This window comes from Cebus imitator, unplaced genomic scaffold, assembly GCF_001604975.1.
Source record: "Cebus imitator isolate Cc_AM_T3 unplaced genomic scaffold, Cebus_imitator-1.0 Scaffold444, whole genome shotgun sequence".
NCBI classification, from domain to species: Eukaryota; Metazoa; Chordata; class Mammalia; order Primates; family Cebidae; genus Cebus; species Cebus imitator.
The window spans coordinates 717,454-745,219 of NW_016107759.1; the positions used below are offsets into that span (position 1 = coordinate 717,454).

A 27,766-nucleotide genomic window follows, 5' to 3' on the forward strand; every position below is an offset into this window, starting at 1 on the left:
GGGGGGCCGAGGTTGGGGGGCCTGGGTGGAGGGTCCGGAGCCGGAGTTGGGGGGGCCGGGGCTGACCGCCCTCCGGTGCCCGCAGGTCCCACGCAGCAGCAGGTGGAGGGCCGGCTCGGCGAGCTCCTGAAATGCCGGCAGCCCGCGCCGCCGACCTCGCAGCCCCCGCGGGCGCAGCCCTTCACGCAGCCGCCGGGACCCTGGTCCCTGTCGAGGTGAGACGCGCGCGCCCCCGGCCCGGCCCGGCCACCCCTCCGCCCCCCTCCCCTCCTCCGCCGCCGCCCTGGCGCGGAGGGTGACCTTGTGAAACGCTAGTGCGGCCCGGCCACGTGCTGCGGGCGGGGCGGGCGCGCCGGGGCGGGGGTTCGCGGGTCCTGCCCACAGCGCTTCCGCCTCACCTGGCCGGGTCCGGGCCCCCAGCTGGGGGAAAGCCGGCAGCTCCGGGGTCGCGGGGGCTTGCAGCGGCCAAGGCCAGCGCTTCGGGCGACCTTGGGCTGCGGCTGGAGCCCGAGCCACGGTTCGCGGACGGCGCCGGGCGCCGGTCCTCAAGGTCTCGCGGCTCCGTCCTTGCAGAGCTCAGCGGGGGACAAGGGCGTGTGCTTCCCCCGGGCAGGGCCGCCGCCCTCCTCCGCCCTTCACCCCAGACACCCTGGGGCAGTGGGGCCTCCTCCCCTGCAAATGCTTCTGCGTTTCCCAAACCAGTGAGGTCCGGAGACCACAGGAGCCTCAGTCCGGCCACTGCGGCCTCCCGTGACCGTGACCCAGAGGTTGGACAGCCCCGCGGGGCTGGACGCGTGACTTTGGCTCGGCGCCTCCGCCGTTCCCTTCATTTGTCCTGTGCGTCCCCCAGGCCTGTGCGCTTTGCTGCGGCCCCAAGGCTCCTGGAGGTGGCAGGGCCCTGGCCTGGGGTGCTGGGGAGGGCCGCGGGAGGAGAGCTCAGTCCAGGAGTTCAGGGCAGCGACAGGTGGGGAGTGCCGAGCCACCCTCAGCCTTCCCCCTGCCTACCTCGCAGTTTCCGGGCCTCAGGTGGCACAGGTGGAAGCCTGTGGGGACAGGTGTTTGAGGCTTCACCGGGGTGGGCCTCTCCAGGGCTCCATCCTAGTGAGGTAAGTGGCCTAGACCAGAAGTGCCTTCCAGTGGGAGGTGAGTGGGCCCCAGGTGTCCCAAGTGGGACGCTCCTCAGACATCATGCTTGGTCTTCCCTTCCACTCTGCCTCCCAAAGGAGGAAACCGAGGCACAGGTGTGCAGCCAGCACCTGGTCCCCCAGGCAGGCAGGGATCACGAGGCTGGAGTGGCCCAGGGTGACAACCTCTGTCTTGACCTGGAGGAACCACCTTCCTTTCCTCTCCAGGACCCCACTGCTGGGGAGGGCAGGGGCAAGGCTGTGGCACAGTTGCAAGGAGTTAGGGAAGACGGAAACGTTCTTCATGGTACCCCTAGGGTCCCCGTGGGCAATGCCAGGTCCACTGGCTGTTGTCCCTTTTTTTTTTGAGTTGGAGTTTCAATCTCGTTACCCAGGCTGGAGTGCAATGGCATGATCTCAGCTCACTACAGCCTCCGCCTCCCGGGTTCAAGCGATTCTCCTGCCTCAGCCTCTTGAGTAGCTGGGATTATAGGCACGAACCACCATGCCCATCTAATTTTTGTATAGTAGAGGTGGCCATGTTGGCCAGGCTGGTCTGCAACTCCTGACCTCAGGTGATCCACCCGCCTCGGCCTCCCAAAGTGCTTAGATTACACGTGTGAGCCACCTCGCCAGCCTGATTTTTGTACTTTTAGTAGAAATAGGGTTTCACCATGTTAGCCAGGATGGTATCAATCTCCTGACCTTGTGATCTGCCCACCTCAGCTTCCCAAAGTGCTGGGATTACAGGCGTGAGCCACCGCGCCCGGCCTGTTGTCTGTTAAAGCCCCCATCGGAGGACCTCTGTCAGCCAGCTAGTGGGACATGTGGGAGGTTGAGGGGGCTTCACCCTATGTGCAGCGGGGCTGGAGGCGCCCTGCGCAGGGCAGGGTGTGTGCTGTCCTCTCCTTGGGGTCACACACCTTCCCACCCCTAGGCCTCAGTGCTGGCAGCTTCTGGCAGCAGTGGGGTGTCTGCCTGAAGCCCCCACCCTGCTCCTGCACCTTCCTGGGCCCACCACCTTCACTCTGAACTGCCCCACCCTATGCTGCTACCCACCTTCCTGCCTTTTACTTCATTTAATTTTCTTTTTGAGACAAGGTCTTGCTGTGTCACCCAGGGTGGGTGCAGTGGTGCAGTCATGGCTCAGTGCAGCCTCAACCTCCCAGGCTCAAGCGATCCTCCCACCTCCCAACTTCCCCAGTAGCCGGTACAACAGGCCAGCACCGCCACACCTGGCTGATTTTTAAATTTTATGCAGACAGGGGTCTCACTGTGTTGCCCAGGCTAGTGTTCAATTCCTGGGCTCAAGCAGTCCTCTCACCTTGGCCTCTGCTCCCGGCCTGTCATGCCTATTCTTCTCCTTGCTGCTCCTCATCCCTCACTGACTCGTCTTGGGAGTGGGACGTGAGGTCCCCACGAATCTCCCCTGGTGCACCTGGAGGGTCAAGGCTTGTCACCCACCATGTGTGCTGGCTCCAGTTCCTGTCAGGCACAGGTCTGGGCACTGCCACCACACCTGGCTAATTTTTGTATTGTTAGTAGAGACAGGGTTTCACCATGTTGGCCAGGCTGGTCTTGAACTCCTGACCTCAGGCGATCCACCTCGGCCTCCCAAAGTGCTGGGATTATAGGCGTGAGCCACTGCTCTAGGCCCAGATACGAATTTGACAAGTTCTTCCTCCTGGTGGCAGAGACACTAACATAAACACTGAGGCGATATGAATCATCAAGTAGGAGGTGAAATGGGGCCATGTGATCACCCGCCAGCAGGGCACAGGGAGGGCATGGGGGACTGCCACAGGAAGGGACAATGGGATAAACCCCACAGGGCCAGAAGAGGCAGCCCGCCTGAGGCAGGGGGTCTGGGTCCGGTGAGGGCAGGCCAGGGGGCTGGCTTGGGGATGTACTGGGTCAGGGGTGTGGACTCCTGTTGGACTTGCTGTGATTTCCTGGTGCTGCCGCTACTCAGCATGTGACATGGTCAGGTCGATTCTCTCCCAAGCCCACTTGGTGGGCTGAAAAGGGGTGGGTGTGGAGGGGATATGAGAGGATGCCCACACTGGCTCCCTGGGCCCAAGTTTGCCTGGAGCAGTGTTCCTGGAAGCGGAGAGGTTGGCAGGGCCGGGGCCGGGGCCGGGGCCGGGGCCGGGGCCGGTGCCGGTGCCGGTGCCCTTTACCCCAGAGAGCAGCCAGCGCAGCCTTACATAACCAGAGCCCGTGGGGCAGTGCCTGCCTACTGGGGCCCATCTCAGCTGAGGGCTACCACCTCCCCCCTGTAATTCACAGCCCCTGGCAATTTCCTTTTCTTATACATTGATAATCCAACTTCCAAGCTTTCTTGGAGTTTTCAGCCTTCCGGGATGGGAGTGGGCTGTAGGCAAGGGGGCTTTCCAAATGGACAACACTGCATTCCTTCCGGTTTGTGCAGAAACTCAGGCAGTAGGCAGGCCTGGGAGGTGCCCCTGCCCCTCCTATCTCCACCTGCACATTTTAAGATCCTCTGCAACCACCAGACCCTGCCAGCCCTGGGGCCGGAGGGACCCTGCGGCCCTCAAGACGCTCCTCTTTATTTTAGTGCCCCTCTCACCTGAGGAGGAACCCGGAGCGGCGCCGGGGCAGCTGAGCCCAGGAAGGCAAGCAGGCCGGCCGGGACCGCGAGTGCCTGGCGGAGCGGCAGGCACAGCCCAGGACTCCCGGCTCCCACCTCCGGCTGTAGGTGCGGGCCCCATTCCCTCCATGGCCCTGTCCCGGGCTCTGTGCGCTCAAGGCTTGGCCACCTGGGGCCGCCTGGCCGGGACGGGCCCAGGGGCCTGCTAGATGTTGCGTGTAGCACCGCGGGAGCCATCTCGTTCTGCATCACCCCTTGTCTCAGGCCCGTGGGGCGTGGGTGAGGGTCATAGTCACTCTCCCCTGTCGGGGATTGTCCATCCCAGCACCATGTGCTCAGCCCGTGAAGCCTGGGGGGAGCCAGGGAGAGGCAAGGGCAAAGGCCCCCCATTCCTGTTCAGGTGCATTTGTCCACGGAGGGAAACGTCATGGAGATGGAGGCACATCTGTGGGTCAAGAAGGTGGCCTAGAACTGCACCCAGAGTGGGGGGTTGGGACAGACAGACCTGGTCATGGTCAAGGTCAGAACTGAAGCTGCTGGTGGGTTGCAGGTGGCAGCACAGGCACTGAGTGTGACCCGACCAGGGGTCTGGGACACAAAGATAGGGCCCCCACCCCACGATCACTTGCTTCCCTCAGGGTGAAGGGCTGCAGTTGTAAGCTGAGCTGCCGGCGGCTGGGGGCCTGCAGGAGAGAGGCCTGGGCCACCAGCTGCTGCAGGCGGCTGCTCTCTCTGGTTCAGGAAGTGCCTAGGCTGGCCGGGTCTGGGGACAGTGAGCTGGCCCGGGGCTGCTCCTGAGTTCTGCCAGGCAGCACCGGGCCCGGGGCAGGCACCAACCACGTCTGTCTCCTCCCTTCCTGCAGTCCAGGGCCAAGGCTTGTGTTCAATCGTGTGAATGGCCGGCGGGCTCCCTCCACGTCCCCATCCCTCGAGGGGACCCAGGAGACCTACACACTGGCCCACGAGGAGAATGTCCGCTTTGTGTCCGAAGGTAGCGAGCGGGGCCGCAGGGTGTGGCCCAGGCTGCTGGGTCACAGTAACATGGACTCGGGATGGCCCCACTTCAAGGTGACCCCCAGCCGCTGTGGGGCTGTGCTTTTCCTTGGCGCTCTGCCCTTGTGTCCTGTGACCAGCCCTGTGTGGGGCTGGAGTCCAGGGTGACCATCAGGCCCTGGGTGGGCGATGGGGTGCTTGGGACCTGGCTCAGCCCAACTGCCCTCCTCCCACAGCCTGGCAGCAGGTGCAGCAGCAGCTGGATGGTGGCCCAGCCGGTGAGGGCGGGCCGAGGCCTGTGCAGTACGTGGAGAGGACCCCCAATCCCCGGCTGCAGAGTGAGCCCCCCCAACCCCGTCCCCTGAGGAAAGACCCCCCAACTCCTCTGATCCTGACCTGGGCTCTGCCAGGGTCCCACCCCAGGGGATGAGGGAGGGGACTCTGTGCAGAAACCCTTTCTTCCCAGGACACTGTGGTTAGCTCCAGGGGAGAGATGCTGGCCGGTCTGGGAGGCAGCCTTACTGCCCAGCCTTTTCTGTCCACAGACTTCGTGCCCATTGACCTGGACGAGTGGTGGGCGCAGCAGTTCCTGGCTAGAATCACCAGCTGTTCCTAGCGGCTGCTGGGAAGAAATGCTGCTACGGCCGACCTGTCACCAGGAGAGGAACGTGGCGCCCTGCCAGCCCACCCACTGCACCTGGCTGAGTGCCGGCCACACCTGAAGTGCCAGCATTGGGACTTTTGCACGTGTTTTCCCTTTGGCCTGGCTGTCCCAAGCTGCCATGGCCAGGGCCTGAACCTGTCTGACCTCAGCCCTGCTCACTGTGCCCAGGAACCAGCGACCAGCCCCTGGGGCTGGCAGGGAGGAGCTCCAGGCTAATAAAGTTGGGAAACTGCCTGTTTCGAGTGGCTTTGACATCAGAGGGTGGGGGGGGGGGTCCTTGTGTCCAGTTCCAGTCCCCAGCCTGGGACTTCAGGCCCAGTGCAGATTCCCCTTGTAGCCCTATCTCCTCGGGCCCTTGGCTTCTCACCCAGCTCTCTGCCGACAGGTGGGATGGGCGTCGGCCGGCTCACCTTGCTTGGAAGTGTGTAGACCCCACTTTGCTCCTCCTTCCTCTTCCGTTGGCGTTGTCCGGAACCAGAGCCGAGCCTCAAGGCCTCAGGACATTAAAGGGTCCTGGAGTGCAGTCTTGACCACCCTGCCCCCACCAGGATTGGGGCTGTCTCGGAACGCCAGGTCCCATTCTGAACCCGCCGGGCCCTCTGCGGGCGCCCGCACTGCTTTCCCTGTTGGGCAGGGGTGACGCAGCCCACCCGAGTCCGGCCCCAGGGTACCCAGGTGTGGACCAGGGGTCTCGGACGGCGAGAGAGTGGCAGGGGGAGCCCCGGCGCAAGCGCGGACAGGTGGGCGGGGGAGGGCCCGCAACCCGCGCGGGCTTCGAGGCCGGTCGGGCCGACCCGGGACTGCCTCGGGAGGCCCGCGGGGCAAAGGCAGCAGGGACAGCGGCCGGAGAGACGCGCGGGCTGCTCTGGAGGGGCCAGTCACGTGGCCAGGGCGCCGCCATGACGGCGGAAGTGACGGCGGAAGCGGGGCCGTTGCCAGGCGCCGTGTGCGTGCCCTGCGCGGGGCGCGCGGAGGCTGGGGCGGGAACTTCGAGTGGCGGCGCCATGGCCCGAGGTAGCGCGCGGCAAGCGGGGGTCCCAGGCACTGGAGGTCCTGGGTGGCGGGGTCCAGGGGCGGCGGCCGGAGCGCGCAGGGCCCCCACCTGGGCCCCGAGGCCGGAGTCCCCGCTCGGGCAGGGTCCCGGAGCTTGGCTTCGCTCGGGCGCCCCAGCGGCTCCTGCCTGGTCCCCTGACGCCCGCCGCCCGCCCCGCAGCGTGGCAGCACCCGTTCCTCAACGTCTTCAGATACTTCCGCGTGGACGAGTGGAAGCGCTCAGCCAAGGAGGGGGACGTGGCCGTGGTGACGGTAGGCGGCCGGGCTCACGGGCTCGCCCGCGGCGCACGCCCTGCCCTGCTCCCGGGAGAGGCCCCTCGCCGGGGCCGCGCTTCTCCCGGGTGCCGTCGGCGACCCCGAGGACCCCTCGCCGGGGCCGCGCTTCTCCCGGGTGCCGTCGGCGACCCCGAGGGCCCCTCGCCCGGGCCGCGCGCCTCACGGGTGCCGTCGGCGACCCCGAGGGCCCCTCGCCCGGGCCGCGCGCCTCACGGGTGCTGTCGGTGACGCAGGCTCCCGCCCCTCCAGGACAAGACCCTGAAGGGCGCGGTGTATCGCATTCGGGGCTCAGTCTCTGCTGCCAACTACATCCAGCTCCCCAAGACCAGCAGCCAGTCCCTAGGGCTGACTGGGCGCTACTTGTATGTGCTTTTCCGGCCCCTGTCCAGCAAGCACTTTGTCATCCACTTGGGTGTGTCCACCGAGGTACAGAGCGCATGGTTGGGGGCTCTGTGGGGGCCCGGCCCCCCTGCTGCCCTGTCTCCTCACCGCCCTGCTCTGCCCCCCACCCCAGGACGGCCAGGTCATTCGCCTGTCTTTTTCCAACCTCTTCAAGGAGTTTAAGTCCACGGCCACGTGGCTTCAGTTTCCTTTCATCCTTGAGACCAAGACACTCCAGAGAGGTGACACCGAGATGGGGCGTGGATGGTCCAGGAGGGAGCTGGTGCAGGCTGTCGGGCACCTCTGTGGCTTGGGGGACAACCTGGGGAGGCACAGGCTCACGGCTCTGGGAGTAGGGGACTGTCAGGAGGGTGGGTGCTGACCCTGAGTGCCTGTTCTGCAGACCGGGTGGGTTTGGCCACTGCTGGACCCCGCTGGACCTGCCTGCAGCTGGACCTGCAGGACATTCTCATGGTCTACCTGAACCGGCGCTACAGCCACCTCAAGAGCGTCAGGCTGTGCGCCAGCCTGCTGGTCAGGAACCTTTACACCAGCGACCTGTGCTTCGAGCCTGGTGAGCACCGCCCTTGCGCTCCCTACTCTGTCTCACCCAGGTTCTCAGCCCCGGAGGGGCCGGAGTCAAGGTGGAAAGTGCAATATTCAGGCTGTGCTCTCTCATATCTGGCCAGAACCCCATCCCCGAGGCAGCCCTGGGGTGGGCTGGTGGCATGGCAGTGCCTTGGTGGCTGCCCGGTGTTCAGGGGGCCAAACAGCTTCTCTAGACCTGGAACAATCCTGCTTCTCATAGCCGTCACTGGGCCCCAGGGGACAAAGCTGCCCCTCACTCCTATGCCTCGGGAAATGGCGTTCCCTGTGCCCAAGGGAGAGAGTTGGCATGACCGCTACATCCACGCGCGGTGAGTGGTCCTGCTTCTCTCGAGGGAGGTTTTGGTGCTGGGAGGTAGGTGGCCCCGGGGCCCCCAGACACTGACTCTCCCTCCCTCTGCCAAGGTTTCCGAGTGACAGTTTGAAAGTACCTTCGGAGCTGATTCGGGAGAGCCGTTTCCCTCCTGAGGCAGGTGGGCCTGGGGGGTCAGCCAGGACCCAGGTTAAGGCCTGCAGGGCGCATGGAGCTTGGTAGGAGAGGGGCGGGCTGGGAAAGGACCCAGTGGTGTGAGTGGCGTGGCGGCTGCAGCTGCTGCATGCCCAGAGCTGCCTGTGGGCAGGTGCAGGGACCCAGGGAAGCCTGTGGGCTATCCGAGCGTGCAGACCCACATGGGTGGGAGGTCTGTGTGAGGGGTACCTGCAGGCCCCAAGCTTTCCAGCTGGAAGAGGAGGGTTTCAGGTCCTGGGGTGGAAGTGGGGTTGCCGGCTGTGCGTCCTGCAGAGCCAGCGAGGATGGGCCACTTTCTGCCCCTTCCTGTCACCCTGAGTGTCAGGCGTCTGCACAGCTGGCCCCTGGGTCACTGGGGTTCTTGGCTCTGTTGCAGTCCTCCTGGGGTCTGGGCCCCAGCCCCTCCCTTGCCCAGTGGCCTCCAGCGAAGCTGTGTGGAATGGTGTGTCTCCAGTGGTCCAGATGCTCAGCCCCACAACTGTGAGTACCCGCTTTGCTCTCTGAGATGGGGCTGGGTCCTGATGGCCCAGGGCACTAATGGGGACTCTTTTCCCCAACAGACCGGCCAGGCCCCCTCGGCACCCAGGCCCTTCCGGGAGGTCAGTCTGTCCCGAGAGCACCCAGAGGCCTCTGGTGCGGATGGTCCCAGCGTACAGGCACCCCAGCCCTTCCTGAAGGTCAGCCTATCCCGAGGGCACTCAGAGGCGTCCAACACGGATGGGCCTCTTGAGCCCTGGGCCCAGGTGGAGGCCTCTGATGTCCACACAGCTGCTGCTGGCGCCCACGTGTTGACTCATAAGTCGGCTGAGGTGGAAGAGTCGGCTCAGGTGCCTGTGGCCCTTGAGGGTGCCGGCTCCTGCAAGGTGAGTGCCCATCCCACAGCAGCCGGGTGAGGTGTGGGCCGGGGCAGCTGGCAGCCCAGGTGAGGACGGATGTGCCTCTGGTTGTCTCTTGTTTAGCCTCCCAACAGGGAGCAGAACTGATGGGAGGTAGCTTTGGGGAAGGATCTCTATCCACACAGTAAGAAGGGCTTCTGCTCGCCCCCAATGCCCCAGCTCCAGGTGGTCTGTGGGGAGCCCTTGAAAGTCTGGCACTGCAGCCCGAATCCCAGGTCCACCCTAGCACAGCCAGCAGGGGCCATTCAGAACCAGGGCAGTCTTCCTGAGAGGCAGGCCCTTGAGAGCAGTAGGCTGGCAGGGCGCAGGGTTGGTCAGGGTGTCCTGAGGACCTGGCTGAGTCTCCCAAGGCCTCAATGGGAATGCCTGTTTCAGCGCTTCCTCCCGGATCCGGTCCTGAGGCTCAAGGGTGTCATCGGCTTTGGGGGCCACAGCACCAGACAGGTGAGGGTCCTGTGGCTGGGTCCAGAGCAGCTCTCAGTGGCTGGCTAGAGTGCCAAGTACGGGAGGGGCAGAGGAGACACCTAGGTCCTGTGGTGGCTGTGCAGGGTCCCAAGCCCCCTGGGGCACAGGGGTCCTGTCCCCCATCCACCTGCAGACGCCTGCCCTGCCCACAGCTGCTGTCACCTCCTGGTGCCTGAGGGCTGTTGGGGTCACGGGTATTTCTTACTTACCGGCTGATCTAAGTGCTTCCTGCAAAGACCCAGAGCTCCCGTGGCTTTAGAACTCTGATGATCCAGACCAGCAGTGTGGAGCCAGGCTGTGGGTCCCTGATGGGTGAGGTGGGCCTTCTGGGGGAGGAGCCCCAAGGCAGAGGTGGGCTTCCCCTCTGCCCCTGTGGCCCTGGGCTGTCATCAGGCCCTGCTGGGTGCCCGCTCTGAGTCTTTGGAGGTCCTTTGGCCTTATGCTACCTCCACCCCAGAGTGCTTTGCGCTGGAGGCAGGGCTTACAGGACACGGCACGCGTGTGCACGTATCTGTGCCTGCCTGTGCATTACAGCTGTTCTTTTGACGTGTGCGTCCTGTGACTTGTGTGTGTGTAGCGTGTGCAGGGGGTGCATGCTCTCCTGCCTCCAGGGGCTGTGTGAGCAGGTGCATATGCCAGGCCTGCACTTCCTCTCCCTGGGCTGTGGGAGGTGAGGCTGACCTCCCCGCAGCCAGTAGGGGCCTGGTGTACCCCCGGTGGCCTCAGCGCCCTGCCCCCTTGTGTCAGGCCGTGTGGACTGCGGACGGGGCGGCTGTCGTGTACCCCTGCCACGCGGTCATCGTTGTCCTGTGTGTGGACACCAGGAAACAGCGCTTCTTCCTCGGCCACACGGACAAGGTGAGTGCTGCCCGGGGTGGCTCGAACCCGAAGGCCGCCGCACGCTCCCTCATGCTTCTGCCTCCTAGGTCTCCACCCTGGCACTGGATGGGGGCAGCTCACTCTTGGCCTCAGCTCAGGCCGGGGCCCCCAGCGTGATGCGGCTCTGGGACTTCCAGACTGGGGTTTGCCTGTCCCTGTTCCGGAGTCCAATGCACGCCGTCTGCTCCCTCAGGTGGGCACAGGTCTGCCCCAGGCAGGGCGTGGGGGTCAGCCCAGGCGACACTGACTGTCTCCCCCCTGTTCACAGCTTTGCTGACAGTGGTGCCCTTCTCTGCGGGGTTGGCAAGGACCAGCACGGGAGGACGGTAACGGGGCCCTCGCCTGGGGCTGGGCGGGGCTGCTCTGATGCGCGCAGGTGGCTGTGAGGGTCTTCGTTTGGGGAAATTCCACCGTGGTGTACCCCTGGCTCCCAGCCCTGTCTCCTCCCTGTGATGGGGCTCCGTGCACTTTAGTGCTCACATTCCATGTCTTGGCTTTTCTGCCACTGGGGTCAGTTTAAGCCAGCGTTTACTTACCGTGCCTCGTTCTCTCTGCTGATAAGGGAGATGTGAGATTTTCACGTGGGAGAACCCTTGAAGCTCACCCACACTTGAGCCTCAGTGGCACCTCCGCACAGCTGAAGCACCTAGCATCCCTGTGGGGAACACCTTTGAAAATTTTTTTGAGACAGGATCTTGTTCTGTCACCTGGGCAGGAACGCAGTGGTGCGATCAGCCCCCTGCAGCCTTGACCCGTCTCTGACCTCCCTGCCATCCTCCTGCCTCGCTCCCCGGATAGCTGGGCCACAGGCCTACACCACAATTGGCTAACGTTTCCTTTCTTTAATGTTTTGTAGAGACAGAGTTTCATTACATTGCCCAGGCTGGTCTTAAACTCTGGGGCTCAAGCAGTCCTCAGCCTTCCAAAGTGCTGGGATCACAGGCGTGAGCCACCACAGCTGGGCACGACCTGCCATTAATCACCTTCCCACTTGTGGGCAGGTTTTCACTTTTCTGCGGATGGGCTGCAGTGCCCAGCGTTGCTGGTCTCTGTAGAGGTCCCAAAGCTGCCACATCTCCAGGGCCAGCACATGGAGGGGACGGTCCTTTTGCCCCCTATGGCCACAGGCTCAGAGGCTGGTCTCTGCCTGAGAGAAAAGCCACCTCCGAGTGAAGCTCAGCTGCGCCTCACAGAATCCAGGCGGCACTGATGGCCCTGCCGTGGGGGTTCAGTCTGGACTTGTTGCAGATGGTGGTGGCCTGGGGTACCGGCCAGGTGGGCCTTGGTGGCGAGACGGTCATTCTGGCGAAGGCACACACTGACTTTGACATCCAGGCCTTCCGGGTCGCCTATTTTGATGAAACCAGGTGATGCAGCCACCCATCCACGATGGGGGGAGAGGGTCCGGGCCTGGAGCAGGGGCTGAACCCCAAGTACCTCCCCCGGGCTGGGGCCCTTATTCACAGTCTTGGTTGCACGTGGTACCTCCTTGTGGGTCAGGTCCTCAACCGCAGCAGTGCCCAGTCCTTGTTTCTTGCAGGATGGCGTCATGTGGGCAGGGCAGCGTGCTGCTCTGGCGGCTGCGTGGCGGGGTGCTACGCTCCTGCCCCGTGGACCTGGGGGAGAACCATGTGTTGCACTTCACCGACCTCGCCTTCAAGCAGGCCCAGGACGGCTGCCAGGAGACCTCGGCCTCCATACTGTGAGCCCCTGCCCCTCCCCACTGCCTGCCCCAGCATGGGGACCCTGGTTCCCGGTGCCCTGAGGGCCTCACCTCCCCTGCTGCCTCCTTGGGCAGCTTCGTGTGCAGCCGCAGCGGCCACATCTTGGAGATCGACTGTCAGCGAGTGGTCGTGAAACATGCCCGCCGCCTGCTCCCTACACGGACTCCAGGTGGCCCCAAGCCACAGAAGCAGACCTTCAGCTCAGGTAGGAGAGTGCGCATCACATGGCGAAAGTGGCAGGGACACCAAGGCACTGATGCCCCCACCCCCTGCCCCCAGGCCCTGGCATTGCCATCAGCAGCCTCAGCGTCTCCCCGGCCGTGTGCGCTGTGGGCTCTGAGGACGGCTACCTGCGGCTCTGGCCCCTGGACTTCTCCTCAGTGCTCCTGGAGGCAGGTGAGGTGTGCACAGGCACTCCAGCTCCAGGACAGCCTCTCTTGGATGCTGGGGTAGGGAGGGCCAAGTCCCCGGGGCTCTGCTGTCAGCCGCCCTGGCTCCTGTCTGCACAGGGAGCCACGGGGCCAAGCAGCCATGTCCTGAGGCCTGGGGCTGCTAATGACCGGGCAGCACGCAGGGCAGCCTCACGGAGGGGTCCAGTGGGCCATGGGTGGTGGGCAAGGCTTCTCAGCCTGGGTCCTGCCTAGCCCAGGAGTGGTGGTCTCAAGGGAGCTGCATCTTCCAGCCATGCTGAGCCTGGTACTTTGAGCAGCAGGGAGTGCATTTGCCTGGCCCGTGGGGACCCAAACCCTGAGCAGTGGCCGCGCAGGGTCAGCTCTGGCATGGACCCCCCCCACCGCCCTGGGGTGGGCCTGGGAAGTCCCTGACCCCGCCCTACCCACAGAGCACAAGGGCCCCGTCAGCTCAGTCTGTGTCAGCCCCGACGGCCTCCGTGTGCTGTCCACCACCTCCTCGGGCCAACTGGGCTTCCTGGACACCCCGGCCCGGGTATACCGTGTGCTGGCTCGCTCCCACACCGCCCCAGTGCTGGCCCTCGCCACGGAGCAGAGGCGGGGGCAGCTGGCCACTGTGTCCCAGGACCGCACCATTCGCATCTGGGATCTGGCTACCTTGCAGCAGGTGGGGTTTGGCAGGGCAGCGCAGCAGGGAGGGCCAGGAGGGCCTGAAGCTGGGGATTGTCAGCGGGGGTGGCGGAACGGGGGCTACAGGACCTAGTGTTTCCAGCCTGTGTCAGCCCCGTGGGTGTGGGCCCTTGTGATCCCTGCCCTGCCCTCAGCACGGCCTCCGTCCCATAGCTGTATGACTTCACGTCATCAGAGGAGGCCCCGTGTGCCGTCACCTTCCACCCTACAAGGCCGACCTTATTCTGCGGCTTCAGCAGTGGGGCCGTGCGCTCCTTCAGCCTGGAGGCCGCCGAGGTCCTGGTGGAACACAAGTAAGAGCCCAGCCAGCCACCGTTCCCTTGGGAGCCTGTGCCCCACAGTAGGAGCTGGGGTGTTTAGGGGGGTCCCCCACTGGGGGGTCTGGCCAGGCTGGGGAGGGCCATGTGTAGGTCTGCCAGCGCTGGCCAGAGCCCCACCCTTTGTTGCCTCTCTGGGACTTCTGTAGCTGGGCCGGTTGGCTGGAGGTCAGGGGACCCTGTGATTCTCGGGGCTTCTGTGCCCTCGCTGGGCTTTATGGCTGGAGCCAGCAGGGTCCCCGTGTGTGCTGCAGGTGCCACCAAGGAGCCGTCACCGGTCTGATTGCCACCCCTGATGGCCGCCTGCTGTTCAGCGCCTGCCGCCAGGGCTCCCTGGCCCAGTACAGCTGTGCAGACCCCCAGTGCCGCATCCTCCGAGTGGCAGGTTGGCCCCACCAGCTGCTCAGGGGGACCCTCGGGAGGGGAGGTCTGGGTTTGGTGCAGGCTGACACCTGGATGCACATGCCAGTTTCCTGGTCCGCTGGCTGTGTCCTGCGGGGCAGTGTGGCCCGCCTCAGTAACCTTGTCAGGGCCCTGGAGAGACTGTAGTTTAGCCTTTGCTGGCCCCCAAGGCCAGAGGTCAGCCCGGGCCAGGAGGAGGCAGGGAACCCGAGCTCCAGGTCAGCAGCTGGGGTCAGACTCAGCCCTGGGCACCTGGCCTGTCCTGTGGCCACCATGAATTGGGCCACCTGAATGGTCACTTGTGGCCACTGCTGGCCCATGGGGACTCCTAGTTCCCTCAGCAGTGGCTGGCGCTCACTGGCACCTTGGTGCTCCTCCGGCTATTTGACGCATCTGTGCTCCTGGGCTGGTGTTTCCCGAAGGTTGGGGCAGGGGCAGCGGCCTTCCCGGACCCTGCCCATGCACATCCCAGAGCTCCCTCCCTGCCCAACTAACCCCTGCCCTGTGTGTCCACAGCGGACGTGGTGTGCCCAGATGCCCCCGCAAGGCCCAGCGCTCTGGCAGTCAGTGGGGATGGTTGCCTGCTGGCCTTCGTGGGCCCTTCCAGGCACATGGTGACGGTCATGGGCTCGGCCTCCCTGGACGAGGTGAGTCTGCAGTTCTCCTGGGTCCAGGGAGACTGGGCAGTGAGAGGCTGGCCACAGGGGCAGGAGGGAAGTCCCAGCCACTTAGAAGTAGAACCTAGGAGGCCGGGTGCGGTGGCTCAAGCCTGTAATCCCAGCACTTTGGGAGGCCGAGGCGGGTGGATCACGAGGTCAAGAGATCGAGACCATCCTGGTCAACACGGTGAAACCCCGTCTCTACTAAAAATACAAAAAATTAGCTGGGCATGGTGGCACGTGCCTGTAATCCCAGCTACTCAGGAGGCTGAGGCAGGAGAATTGCCTGAACCCAGGAGGCGGAGGTTGAGGTGAGCCGAGATCGCGCCATTGCCCTCCAGCCTGGGTAACATGAGTGAAACTCCGTCTCAAAAAAAAAAAAAAAAAAAAAAAAAAAGAAGTAGAACCTAGGCCCTGCCCTGCCTCCTGCTGCGTCAGCCATGCAGGGCCCAGGTGAGGACAAGGCCGTGGACTCACTGGGTAAGTGTCCCCGGGGCCTCTCTCCCAAGCCTGGCCCTGGGTGGCACTGGCTCTTCCTGGAAGCGCCGACTGTTGGCCACTTGCCGCTCCCCCCAGCTGCTACGCGTTGGCGTCAGTGCTCTGGACCCGGCCAGTGGGCGTCTGGACTCAGCCATGGCTGTGTGCTTCGGCCCTACGGCCCTGGGCCACCTGCTGGTGTCTACCTCGTCCAACAGAGTCGTGGTGCTGGATGCTGCGTCGGGCCACAGGGTCCGGGAGGTGAGCCTCGGGGCTGCGCCCGCCCACCTGGCCCTCCCTGTGCTGTCCCGGCCTGACCTCTGTGCCTGCAGCCCCTCCCGCTGGGTGGGGAACTGCCACCATATTCCAAACGAGGGGAGGCCCCAGACTGCCGGCCACTCTCCTGAGACGTGGAGTTTTCCAAGAGCACTGTGTTCCAGCTGCCCGGTGTCCACCCTGGGCCCTGTCCCTCCCTGGCACTCAGTGAGGACGCCCGCTTCCTGCTGATGGCTGCCGGCCGGGCTGTGAAGGTGTGGGACTATGTGACGCAGGCCAGCCCAGGCCCCCAGGTGTGTGTGTGGGCAGGCAGGCAGCCTTGGCCGTCAGGAGCCTCCTCAGGTGGCCGAGGAGACCCCTGAAGGCGTGGGTGGGGGCAGTGTTGTCCTGGGGACAGGGAGAGCAGAGGTGAGAGGAGAATGACTCCCCAGGGCCCCCTGTGCCTCCATGTGGGGGACTAACACCGTGTGGGGCCTTTTGCTCACTGCCCCCCGGGGCTGGGCACACGGCAGCATCCATGCCATGTCTCTGGGTCCCTGCATGTGATGTCACTGTCTCCAGATGTACATCGGCCACTCAGAGCCTGTGCAGGCTGTGACCTTCTCCCCTGACCAGCAGCAGGTCCTCAGTGCAGGGGACGCCATCTTCCTCTGGGACATCCTGGCCACCACTGAGAGGTAAGTGTCTACCCACAGCTGTGTCTGCCTAGGCCCCCCAGGCCCTCCTGAAACCCTCTCTCCTCCCTCTCCAGCGAGCAAAGCTTCCCCGGGAATCCCCCAGCCTGTGAGGCAGGTGAGTGGCTGTGGTCAGTGCCCTGGCTCTGAGGCTGGTCCCGTGTCCACCCAGTGGCCTGTCCACTTCCTCTCCAAACATGACAGGGCTCCTTCCCCAGGCCCGGGCACAGGACAGCTGGAGGACGCTGCGTCTGGGGCCAGCGGGCTCCCCCAGCAGCCAGTCCCCAAGCCATCTCCGGCATCTCCACCACGGCCGGGTGTTTGTGCCAGGCCTCCCGAGGGTGGTGATGGTGAGCAGCAGGGATCCTGTGGCAGTGGGGGGATCCGGGAGGTCTGAGAGGGCAGCAGCTGCTCACGTGTGTCAAACTCTGGGGCACAGGTGCCATCACTGCTTGCCCGGTGGGGTACAGTGGGGGCAGGGGCGGGGGGTGTGGGCAGCTTTTCCCCTCCTCGTTGCTCCTAGGCACCTTCTCCACGTCGGATGAGGAAGGACCCTGTGAGGAGAGCCGTAGCCCCAAGAGGCTTGGTCAGGCCCCAGGCCCAGCTGTGCTCACAGAGGAGGGGGCCGGCAGGGATGGAGTTGGGGCCTGGGCTGCAGCAGCGGGCTCCTGGGAGCTTGCCGCACCTCCCTGTCCCCCCAGCCAACCCCGTGAGCAGTGGAGGACAGCGGCCTGAGGGTGGCTGGGGAGTCCCCTGGGTGATGAGGCAAGGTCACTTGTGGGTGGGACACAGTTTGCCTGTGCCTGTGGCCCCAGCCTCTGCCCGGTCCTGTTTCTCACTGAGCAGCAGGGCAGGGGGCTGTGGGGAGGCTCTGCGTGTCGTGGGGTCTCTGAAGGGCTGTGGGGCGGGACAATGCCACAGGCTTTGCCTCCTCCCTGCCAGGCTCTAGGGACACCAGGAATTTGGGGACCTCACGCAGCACCTGCCTGGCTTCGCACAAGGCCTTCATGCTTGCCAAGGTCAGCTGCAGTCCCCACTCTGACAAGGTGGGGAGTGGTTTTGGGGAGCCCTCTTTCTTCCCAGTAAGCACAGAGGCCCCCCGAGGGCTCCCTGGCCATTACTCAGGGTTGCTTTTGGTCTCCAAAGCAACCTTGGGTAATGGCTCTGGAGTAACTACTGGCTCTGCAGCCATCACTCAGGCGGACAAGCCTGAGTAGTGGCACCGGCCCTTGGGAGCCTGGCTCCTGGAGGCACCCCCAGCCCACACCCCCGACCCTGCCCTCCAGATGGGACCTTGTGGTAGCCTCCTGCTGACCCGCCTTCCTCTCTCACCCAGCAGCTGCCCTTCCTGAGAACCCCACGGGCCGGTGCCTCTCTTGGCCCTGGCACATGGAGTGCCCACAGCTCCCACCCCAGCTTCCCCATCTGTGCCCCAGCTGCCCTCTGCAGCTGGCTTGAGTGTACCCCAAAACAGCCTCTGGTGTGCGGGCTTTGGGGCCCCGCAGCATCCAGGTCTCCTTCCTCACAGGGTACCCCCCTGCCTACCCCCAGCGGGGAACGGCGGTGGCTGTGTCTGAAGGCTGTCGTTGGCTACAGCGGGAACGGGCGGGCCAATATGGTCTGGAGGCCGGACACAGGTGAGGCACAAGAGTCTGCCCCCACCCCCAGCCAAGATGTGTTGCATGTAGTCCAGCTCTGTCCACCCCAAGGCCAGGCCCTGGGGGCAAACGAGCGCCAGCCAGCAGTGTGGGGCTCTGTGTTCTTCGGGTAGCGCCTAGTGGCGCTTCAGCCCACGTCCCTTTGGTTGCTAGACGGTGGGGAGGGTGCCCCTGGGCCTGAGACCAGGCTAACCGCTTGGCCCTGCCCTCCCTGCGCGACCCCACCCCTGGGCCCCACCCTCCCTGCACGGCTCCTTCCCCAGGCCCCGCCCTTCCTTCTAGACTCCTCCCCTAGGTCGCCCTCTCTCTGCTCAGGTTTCTTTGCTTACACGTGTGGCCGCCTGGTGGTGGTGGAAGACCTGCACTCTGGCGCCCAGCAGCTTTGGCATGGCCACCCTGCGGAGATCTCCACGCTGGCCCTCAGCCACAGTGCCCAGGTGCCCACCTGCATCGCCCTTCTCACTTGGGGCCACTGTGCCCAGCAGAACCCGGCTCCCAGACCAGAGCAGGCTCTTGCCACCAGAGATGGCGCAGATGGCCGCCCTAGCCTCCGCCCCAGCCAGAGCCAGCAGAGCTGAGGTGGACCCAGCCGGCCACGGCTCCCCGCCCACCGCCTGCCCTCTTTCCTGCCAGGTCCTGGCTTCTGCCTCAGGCGGCAGCAGCACAGCTGCCCGTTGTCAGATCCGCATCTGGGATGTGTCTCGTGGCCTCTGCCAGCACCTCATTTCCCACCACAGCACCTCTGTGCTGGCCCTGGCCTTCTCTGCAGATGACGGGCTTCTCGTCACATTGGGTCCGTGGGAGGGAGGGCGGAGGCCAGGGGCTTTCCTGGACCGCGTGAGGGCTGGACCTATGCACCTGACATGGCTGCTGTGCATCCTTCCTAGGGGGCCATGGTGACCGCACCCTCACCCTGTGGAGCATGGCCACCTGTGACCTTGTGTCCTCCACCCACCTCCCAGAGCCAGTGTATAGCGTGGCCTTCAACCCCTGGGGCGCCAGTGAGCTTACCTGTGTGGGTCAGAGCGCTGTCACCTTCTGGCTTCTGCAGCAGCATGGGGCAGACGTTAGCCTTCAGGTGCTAGACCACCCGCTTGGTTTGCGGGGCTGGGGGCTGTTTTGTGGAGTGGAATCTGGCTGGGCCCGGGGACATCGCTGACCTGCCACTCACCCTGCCAGGTGCACCGAGAGCCGGTCCCAGAGGCAGTTGGGACCGGAGAGCTGACTTCTCTTTGCTACGGGGCACCCCCCCTGCTCTACTGTGGCACTAGCTCCGGCCAGGTCTGTGTCTGGGACACGAGTGCCAGCCGCTGCTTCCTGGCCTGGGAGGCAGACAACAGTGGCATTGGTAGGTGCCCCGTGAGAGCCCTGTGGCCCCTCAGGACACCTACGTGGAATCCAGAGCTGGGGCAGGGGCCTGATCTCCAGCCTTGGCCTCCCGGCAGCCTTGTGACCCAGGACCTCTGGGAAGGCAGCTCATGGCCCCTCATGGCCTCTCTTGCCTCCAGGGCTGTTGCTGTTCTCCGCCTTTCGATTGGTCAGCGGCAGCAACACGGGGCGGCTGCGCCTGTGGGCAGTGGGGGCTGTGTCAGAGCTGAGGCGCAAGGGCTCAGGTGCCAGGTGAGCTGTTCACCGCATGTGTTTTGGCTGCAGGTGGGTGTTGGTGTCCCTGACCTGGCTTGCAGCCAGTTCCCCTCCCAGGCCGCCCTGCAGATCAGCCCCCCACTACCCCCGCAGAGGGACAGGCTCGGGTATGTCCTGGGCCTTACTGGCTGCCATCAAGGACGGGCGGCCTCAGAAGCCCCCCTGCCCCATGGGCTTTTTCTTCCTCCACCTGGGTGGGCACAGGTCCTGAGACGTGATGCTGAGGGCTCTGCCTTGGCTGGCGACCCAGCTGGCTCTTACTATCAGCCTTGAGACCCGCTGTCCCCTCCTCATTCCCTGCACGCACAGGTGCAGTTCTGTGCTCATGGAACGCGAGCTGGTGCTGGACGGGGCTGTGGTGAGCGCCAGCTTTGATGACAGTGTGGACATGGGCATCGTGGGCACCACTGCGGGCACGCTCTGGTTTGTCAGCTGGGCCGAGGGCACCAGCACACGTCTCATCAGTGGCCACAGGAGCAAGGTGAGGGACTTGAGCCTGGACAGAGGCAGGGCAGCCGAACCTGGTGCCCTCACTGCCTGTCGCCTGCATCTCCATCAGCCGGGATGATGATATTCCAAGTCCTGCTGCCTCTGGCTTACAGCGTTCACCTTGGGGTTCCCGGGTGGCAGGTCTTGGGTGTGCACATCCCTCAAAGCCAACCCAGTTGTGGCTGTACCAGGGAGCCGCCTGGCAGGCCTCGAGGGTGTCCTCGAATCTTCCTTTCGCCGATATTGCTTTTCGTGGTTTTTGTTTTTTGGTTTTTTTGTAATTATCAAAGAAACCATATCAGTCTGGATGTGGTGGCTCACGCCTGTAATCCCAGCATTTTGGGAGGCCGAGGCGGCGGATGGATCACCTAAGGTCAAGAGTTCAAGACCAGCCTGGCCAACATGGTGAAACCCCATCTCTACTACAAATACAAATATTAGCCAGGTGTGGTGGTGCCTGCCTGTGATCCCAGCTACTTGGGAGGTGCCAGGAGAATCGCTTGAACCTAGGAGGCGGAGGTTGCCTTGAGTCAAGATCATACCATAGCACTCCAGCCTGGGCGACAGAGCAAGACTCCGTCTCAAAGGAAAAAGATTCAAAAAGCCCACATTGTCAGTCCCAGCACCTCATAGACGGGCTTTGCTGACGTGGCCTCATGGGATTGTTCCCTGACCCAGGCAGCACCTGGGTTCAGTTCTGCTCTGGTCTGGGTCAGGTTGTGGTCAGTGCTGGGTCCACTCCTGTAAGGCCCAGCTCTGGTCCGCGGCGTCCTGCTTCTGGAGCTTTCTCCAAGAAGCGCACAGCACTGATCTCTCTGGGACCTCCCGGGCTGAACTGAGGCAGCAGGACAGGTGCCGGCCCTTCCCCTCCTGGACCAGGCTTCTGGCATGGCGTTGGTCCAGCAGCTGTGGCCATGGGCTTTGTCCTGTGGGTCTGAGTTCTGCGTGTGGTCGGCCAGGCCCACGGGGTTGGTGGTTCCTTCATGCCGAGCCCCATCTTCCAGTTGCCCCTTGCTTCTGTCTTAAGAAACCTGTACTTAGTATTTGAAAATGACAGTAGCCAGCGAAGAAAGTTGAGTTTGAGACTGGTGAGGGTCCTTTACCTTTCTGGCAACGGGTTAGTCGAGGTCCGGCTGTCATAGCATGAGCTCTGTCCACTTCGCTCGGTGGGTTTCAGCACGGTCCGCAGCTGTGCCGCAGTCCCCACCGCTGGCTCAGGGCATTTCATCGCCCCAGGAGGCAACCCTGTGTGTGTCCGTTTCCCGCCTCCCCAGCCCCTGGCAATCACTGAGTGGCTTTCTGTGTCTGGATTTGCCCATTCTGGATGTTCTGTAGGAGCTGTCTTGTCTGGATTCTCTCCACAAGCGTGGTTTCCAGGGTCATCCCGGCCACTGCTTGGCCAAGCCAGTTATTCCTCTTTGTGGCCAAGTACTGTTGCGTTGTGTGGGTAGACCACAGGCGTGTCCCCCAACCAGGGCCGGGAAATTCGGGTCCTGAGTCCGTGGCCTGGGCCCATGGTCACTGGTCTCCCTGTAACTGAGTCTGTGACCAGAGCCCGTGGTCACTGGTCTCCCTGTGACTGAGTCTGTGATCGGAGCCCGTGGTCACTGGTCTCCCTGTGACTGAGTCTGTGACCGGAGCCCGTGGTCACTGGTCTCCCTGTGACTGAGTCTGTGACCGGAGCCCGTGGTCACTGGTCTCCCTGTGACTGAGTCTGACCTGAGCCCGTGGTCACCGGCCTCCCTGTGACTGAGTCTGTGAGCTGAGCCCGTGGTCACTTGGTGGCCTCCCTGTGATGTGGAAGTGCAAGGCGTTCCAGGCTCTGCCTGTGGGGTTCTGCCCAGGCCTGGAGTTTGCTGTTTCTTTGCAGCGCCCAGGGCCCCTCCCAGGGAAACGGCCTGAGAGGTCCCGCTGCGAGCCGTGCAGGCCCTCGCTGCTGGGCTGAACTGAGCTGATTTTATAGTGAAGTGTATCGTGTTCCCATCTGCACTTAGCGTTCACGTTCAGTGCCAGGCTGTGTCGCTTCCCCTCACTGGTGGGTGGCACCTGTGTCTCCTTTCTGCCACCCCAGCAGTCCTAGCCCTCAGTGGCGTCTGCCTTTTCCCCTGATTCGGGAGAAAGGGCAGCAACCTTGGGAGGAGGAACGCAACCGACGCGTGGCAGCCTGCTAGAGACACGCGACCACGTGGCTGTGTTTGAGGTTCCATCACAACAGCTTTCTCCTCCGTGTCCTACTGACTTTGGCTGGCTAGTGGGCTTATTTGGTTTGGACTCACCCAGGTCTAGCACAGGGACACCCACGGGAGGCCAGCACTGCTTTTCGCTGCGTGGAGTGGCCCGGGGCCAGAGGCAGATGCTCTGGTTTGGACAGCCTGGCCCTGGGAGCTGGAATGGGAAATGCCTGTGTCCCTTTCCCCTGCCCAGGGGCCAGAGGGCTCAGGGAGGGTGGCCAACACCCCCAGCCTAGCCACGGTTTCCCCAGGTGAACGAGGTGGTCTTCAGCCCCGGGGAGTCGCATTGCGCCACGTGCAGTGAGGATGGGAGTGTGCGGGTCTGGTCCTTGGCCAGCATGGAGCTGGTGATCCAGTTCCAGGTGCTGAACCAGGTGTGTGGGGAGCGCCCAGGCTAGGGACAGGGGCCCGGTGTGGGCGGGGTAGCTGCCTTCTCCCTCTGGCCTGGGCGTGTGTCCCCAGGATCCCTAAGAGTGCTGAAGTTCCCTACCGTGGGTCCACAGAGTTGCCTCTGCCTCGCATGGAGCCCCCCGTGCTGTGGCCGCCCCAAGCAGCAGCGGCTGGCGGCGGGCTACGGTGACGGCTCGCTGCGCATCTTCAGCGTCTCCCGCACAGCCATGGAGCTCAAGATGCACCCCCACACGGCGGCGCTGACTGCTGTTGCCTTCTCTACCGATGGTGAGGAGTTGGGTGTGTGGGGGATGGTGCCGTCCTGACCTGGCCCAGGTCCAGTCTCCAGGCTGGGGCTTACAGGGTGATGGTGTGGTCCAAGGTCAGACTGTCCTCTCCGGAGACAAGGATGGGCTCGTGGCGGTGAGCCGCCCCTGCACAGGGATGACCTTCCGTGTGCTGAGTGACCACCAGGGTGCCCCGATCTCTACTATCGATGTCACCCACAAAGAGGTAAAGCAGCCCCAAGAACTGGGGAGTGGGGTCTGGAGTGCTGGGGGGGAGCGGGGGGCTGGGGTGCTGGGGGGAGTGGGGGCTGGGGTACTGGGGGAGTGGAGGCTGGAGTGCTGGGAGTGGGGAATGGGGTGCTTAAAGGGAGGGGGGGAGTGGGGGTGGGATGCTGTGGGGGAGCGGGGGCCGGGGTGCTGGGGGTCAGCACTTGTCAGAAGGCACCGTCAGCCCACACCCACCCCACTCCCAGTGTGGAGACTTAGGGGTGGAGGGCACAGACCTATGGCTGGTTGCCAGTGGGGACCAGCGGGTCAGCGTCTGGGCCTCCGACTGGCTGCAGAACCACTGTGAGCTGGTGGACTGGTTGAGTTTCCCAACGCCTGCCGCCACAGAGGTAAGACACGTTCCTGGCACTGTGTGTGGGGCCAGTGCTCGTGTGCCCGGCCATAGCACGCCATGCCTCTGCAGACTCAGGGCCAGCTACCGCCCTCCCTTGCTGCCTTCTGCCCCTGGGATGGGGCGCTGCTGATGTATGTGGGCCCTGGTGTGTACAAGGAGGTGATTATCTACAACCTCTGCGAGAAGCAGGTACACGCACCCCCCACGTGTCACCAGGAGATCCTGGGATCCAGGGTGGTAGGTGGGGACTGGCTGAGCCCTGAGCCCAAAGGCCTGGAGCCTCATGCTGGCTGCCCACAGGTGGTGGAGAAGATACCACTGCCCTTCTTTGCCATGTCCCTGAGCCTGTCCCTGAGCACCCGCCTCTTGGCTATTGGCTTTGCTGGTGAGTGCTGGTGGATGCAGACTTGGGCCTGTATTAGGTGGGGGCCAGGTGGGCTCCCTGGTGCCCTGCTCCAAGACAGGTGCCTCACCTGTGCCCCAGGCTTCTGGTCTCTGGGGTGGGGTGAGGACACCTGCCCTAGAGAGGGTCCTGGGGTCAGGAGATGATGAGGCAGATGAGGAACCAGGCACAGTGCCCAGCACAGGGCCTGAATGCAGGGGTGGCAGGGACTTTGAAGGGGAGGCCCAGCCCAGTTGTGGGGTGGCAGCGTCATGCACCCCCCTAGTCCCAGTGGGAGCAGGCACTGGGTGCTGGAGAACACAGCCAGGAGCGCTTTCAGCACTGGCTCCCCTGACCAGCGTCACGCCCAGTGGGACAGTCCTGGTGGGTTGGAGGAGCCTCCATGTGCTGCCTGACCCTGGCCCGCCTGTGCCATCTGCCCACAGAGTGCATGCTGAGGCTGGTAGACTGTGCCACGGGGACCACCCAGGACTTTGCTGGCCACGACAATGCAGTACACCTGTGCAGGTTCACACCGTCGGCCAGGCTGCTCTTCACGGCAGCCCGCAACGAGATCCTGGTGTGGGAGGTGGCCAGCTGCTGAGATGCAGTGGGGACTGTGGTGCTGGGCGTCACAGCTGGTCACGCCAGGCACCTGGACACAGGCTTGGCAGAGAAGCCAGGCCTCATGCTGGGACAGGCCGGGACTTCATGTAGATCGCCTGGACCAGGCTGTTGTGAATTTGGCAACCTGAAAATATTTTGATACCTGTTGTTCCTTTGCCTAAGGAGTTTTTAATGTTTCTCTCTTGTAATAAAGAAGGGCATTTATTGCATTATTGTATTGTCGCACTGGCAGTCTGTGGTCACTCTTGGCCTGCGCTCAGCCCCTGCCCCGTCCCCAAACCTGCTTCTTGTCAAGGGCCCTGCGGCTCCTGGAAGCAATGGTTGGGTCGGCCAGCCAGGGTTGGCCAGGGCTCCAGGAGCCTGCGCTGCCGGCAGTGCCCGGCGTGTCCACGTGGTGGCGCTGCCGCGCAGCCTGGCCACTCTGGCCCGCCCGGCTCGCTGGTATGGCTGCGTGGGCGGGGCCGGAAGTATGGGTCCGAGCACCGGAAGTGCGGGCCGGCGCGGGGACCCAGCAAAAGGCTGGGGACTCGGTCGGGGTCGGGGTCGGGGTCGGGGTCTGGGTCGGCTGCGGCTCCGGGCAGCAACCATGAGGCGGGACGTGCGCATCCTGTTACTGGGCGAGGGTAGGCGCCGGGCCGGGAGTCTCGGAATTGCGTCGGCCGGCGCGTGGGGTGAGGGTCTTGGGGGTCGGGGGGCGCCTTGACCTTGGGCCCCGCGCTGACCTCCCCGCCTCGGCCGGTGCAGCCCAGGTGGGGAAGACGTCGCTGATCCTGTCCCTGGTGGGCGAGGAGTTCCCCGAGGAGGTGAGGCGCGCCCGCCGCGGGGGCGGGGGCGGGGGCGGGGGCGGGGGCCGGGGCGTGCGGGCCGGGGCTCCCGGGTGAGCGCGCGGGTCCCTTGCAGGTCCCTTCCCGCGCGGAGGAGATCACGATCCCCGCGGACGTCACCCCGGAGAAGGTGCCCACCCACATTGTGGACTACTCAGGTAGCTGCCGCAGCGTCCCCGGGGCCCGGCCCGGCGGTCCTGCAGGGTCTGCAGTGGGGTCTCTCCCTCTCCCTAGAAGCCGAGCAGACGGACGAGGAGCTGCGCGAGGAGATCCACAAGGTGCCGCGGGGCGCGGGCCGGGGGAGGGGCCGGGCGCGGGCTCGGCCTAATCGGCTTCGCCTGCCGGGGGATTGGACGGAGGTGCTCAGGCTGTCCTTGGCCCTGATAATTCTGTGACCTCCGTGCTGAGGGTTGTTGGGGCCCCCACATCGCACCCCGCTGGGAGCCGGCACCACCCAGTCCCGTGGCGTTCCAGGGATACCAGGGCCCTTAGGGGCCGATCCTCCCTCCTGCCCAGGCGGCAGCAGCGTTCGCTCTTTCTGTGGCTCAGTGTGCGCCACCGCCCCCTGCTGCGTGCTCCAACCCCCCACCCGGGGCTCACAGTATCAGCATGTGTGCCAGGGACATCTCTAGGCAAGGGCACAGGCCACAGCCCCCCAGGGAAGACCCTGCCGCAGCACTCCTCACTGCTGTCCTCCTTCATACCCAGACTGTAGTGAGGAGAGAGGCAGGGGCCAAGGTGGCATCTGGGTCTCTTGCAGGGTGCTAGGTTGCAGCTGCGGCACTATCTGTCCTGAGTCTTCTTCTCTGAGGGCCTTGCCGAGCACAACTGTGCGGCTGGGCCCTGGTGTTTGTGCACCAGCAGTGGGCGGGGAAGGGGCTTCTCTGAGGGTTCACCAGCCGCTGTCAGCACCAGGCTGGAGGCAGGGTCCAGGGAAGGCTGGGCTTTCCCAGCCTCAGAGCCAGCCCCACATTACCTGTGAGTGTCTGGGGCCCCCTGGAGCCTTGAGATGGTGTGGAGTGGTCAGGGTTGTTGGTGGGGAGCCGGCAGCCCTGTCACCCGCGCCTTATCACTGTCCTCTCAGGCAAACGTGGTGTGTGTGGTGTACGACGTCTCTGAGGAAGCCACCATTGAGAAGGTGAGCCCCCAGCGCCCAGCCTGGTCAGCAGCGGCCTCTCCTTGGTGCAGACCCCAACGGCAGAGACAGGGTGGCCCAGGTGGACCCTCACCCAACCTGTGGCCAGTGCCACCTGTCACAGCACTCTGGGGAGCCTCAAGAGGAATCACCTGCCTCTCTCCTGTGATCCCACGTCCCCACAGGGTCTGGATGTCTCCCCGTGTGAGCCATTTCCTCCCGGGGGGAGCGCTGCAGAGGGCCTGCGTCGGGGGCTACCCTGGGCTTGGGCCGCAGTGACCTTGTGGGTGTTTGGGAGCCGCTGGGGTCAGACAGATGTGACTGCGCCTGCTGCTTGCCGTCTCCCACCAGCTTTGTTCTCCGGTGGCGTGACTTGGGCCCTCGGTTGGCCTTGACCTCCCCTTTTGTTCTCCCTGAGCCAGGCTCCAGCTTGGGCTGGGGGCCATGTGTTGAGCGGGCGGCCGCACCTCACAGCCAGGCTTTGCTTTGCAGATTCGAACTAAATGGATCCCGCTGGTGAATGGGGGGACCACGAGGGGGCCCAGGTAATGAGGGGGATGTGGAAGGGGCTGGGACCTCAGGCTCCCCTGCCCCTGGTGACCATGGGCCTCCAACCCAGGGTGCCCATCATCCTAGTGGGCAACAAGTCAGACCTGCGGTCGGGGAGCTCCATGGAAGCCGTGCTCCCCATCATGAGCCAGTTTCCCGAGATAGAGACTTGTGTAGAGGTGAGTGTGTCCCAGCCGAGCTGCTGAGGTAGAGGCAGGGCCCGTGGCAGGGCCTCCTTATTTCCTTGTATTCTCAGCCTGCGTCCTGAGTCTGTTCCCACTTTCCCAGTGTTCAGCCAAGAACCTGAGGAACATCTCGGAGCTGTTTTACTACGCCCAGAAGGCAGTCCTACACCCCACAGCCCCCCTCTATGACCCTGAGGCCAAGCAGGTAGGCCATCGCTTGGGGCTTCATGCACTGGTCCCCAGGAGCCCCGGGGGTGTTGGTTGGGGTGACAGGGTGGGTTGGCGCAGGCAGCCTGAGGGTGCTGAGCCAGCTTCCCCGCAGTTGAGGCCCGCATGCACCCAGGCCCTGACGCGCATCTTCAGGCTCTCGGATCAGGACCTGGACCAGGCACTCAGTGACGAGGAGCTCAACGCCTTCCAGGTGTGCCCCAGCCCTGCCCCTCGGTGCCCAGCCCCGGGAGTCTCTGCTGCCGTTAGTGACGGAATGGGCCATCTCTGGGTGGCTGGCTGACTTCTAGCAACTTTCTCTCGGAGGCAGAAATCCTGCTTCGGGCACCCCTTGGCTCCGCAGGCCCTGGAGGACGTGAAGATGGTGGTGTGCAAGAATGTAGCTGGTGGTGTGTGGGATGGCCGGCTGACCCTGGATGGTGAGGCCGGG

At 64.3% G+C, this 27,766-nt stretch overlaps 3 protein-coding genes across 11 annotated transcripts in view; all 3 read left to right on the forward strand.

Moving 5' to 3' along the window:
- Positions 1 to 57: 57 nt before the first annotated feature.
- On the forward strand, positions 58 to 5,626 carry MCRIP2 (MAPK regulated corepressor interacting protein 2; the record flags this gene model as incomplete). The annotated part of the gene is made up of 4 exons (XM_017510913.2): positions 58 to 215; positions 4,599 to 4,726; positions 4,965 to 5,066; positions 5,274 to 5,626. Coding segments are annotated over 4 exons (459 nt in total), but the record flags the coding sequence as incomplete, so codon positions are not given.
- Positions 5,627 to 6,334: 708 nt separating this feature from the next.
- Positions 6,335 to 24,627, forward strand: WDR90 (WD repeat domain 90). Its single transcript, XM_037732257.1, has 41 exons — positions 6,335 to 6,406; positions 6,606 to 6,697; positions 6,971 to 7,147; positions 7,236 to 7,344; positions 7,506 to 7,676; positions 7,911 to 8,019; positions 8,114 to 8,181; positions 8,593 to 8,696; positions 8,777 to 9,079; positions 9,488 to 9,556; positions 10,325 to 10,435; positions 10,504 to 10,649; positions 10,725 to 10,782; positions 11,705 to 11,823; positions 11,997 to 12,158; positions 12,255 to 12,385; positions 12,460 to 12,576; positions 13,022 to 13,257; positions 13,434 to 13,573; positions 13,852 to 13,982; positions 14,516 to 14,646; positions 15,235 to 15,396; positions 15,576 to 15,704; positions 15,973 to 16,088; positions 16,163 to 16,203; positions 16,304 to 16,435; positions 17,028 to 17,131; positions 17,614 to 17,722; positions 18,059 to 18,180; positions 18,377 to 18,536; positions 18,631 to 18,821; positions 18,923 to 19,091; positions 19,252 to 19,363; positions 19,697 to 19,868; positions 22,359 to 22,481; positions 22,611 to 22,785; positions 22,880 to 23,010; positions 23,258 to 23,401; positions 23,476 to 23,595; positions 23,707 to 23,791; positions 24,235 to 24,627. The coding sequence occupies exons 1-41, from the start codon at positions 6,397 to 6,399 to the stop codon at positions 24,390 to 24,392; spliced, it is 5,349 nt and encodes a 1,782-aa protein (XP_037588185.1). The 5' UTR covers positions 6,335 to 6,396; the 3' UTR covers positions 24,393 to 24,627.
- A 264-nt stretch (positions 24,628 to 24,891) lies between these two features.
- RHOT2 (ras homolog family member T2) overlaps positions 24,892 to 27,766 on the forward strand; it is a 6,659-nt gene continuing 3,784 nt past the window's right edge. The window contains exons 1-10 of one of the 9 annotated variants that reach the window (XM_017510904.2): positions 24,892 to 25,038; positions 25,160 to 25,218; positions 25,316 to 25,397; positions 25,474 to 25,517; positions 26,324 to 26,377; positions 26,867 to 26,919; positions 26,994 to 27,102; positions 27,212 to 27,313; positions 27,431 to 27,529; positions 27,647 to 27,755. In XM_017510904.2, the coding sequence (XP_017366393.1) occupies positions 25,002 to 25,038; positions 25,160 to 25,218; positions 25,316 to 25,397; positions 25,474 to 25,517; positions 26,324 to 26,377; positions 26,867 to 26,919; positions 26,994 to 27,102; positions 27,212 to 27,313; positions 27,431 to 27,529; positions 27,647 to 27,755 (748 nt within the window). In that variant the 5' untranslated portion in view covers positions 24,892 to 25,001. Of the gene's footprint in view, positions 25,039 to 25,159; positions 25,219 to 25,315; positions 25,398 to 25,473; positions 25,518 to 26,323; positions 26,579 to 26,866; positions 26,920 to 26,993; positions 27,103 to 27,211; positions 27,314 to 27,430; positions 27,530 to 27,642; positions 27,756 to 27,766 lie in introns of those variants that run through there. The other 8 variants (XM_017510900.2, XM_017510901.2, XM_037732258.1 and 5 more) reach the window with 8 other exon arrangements.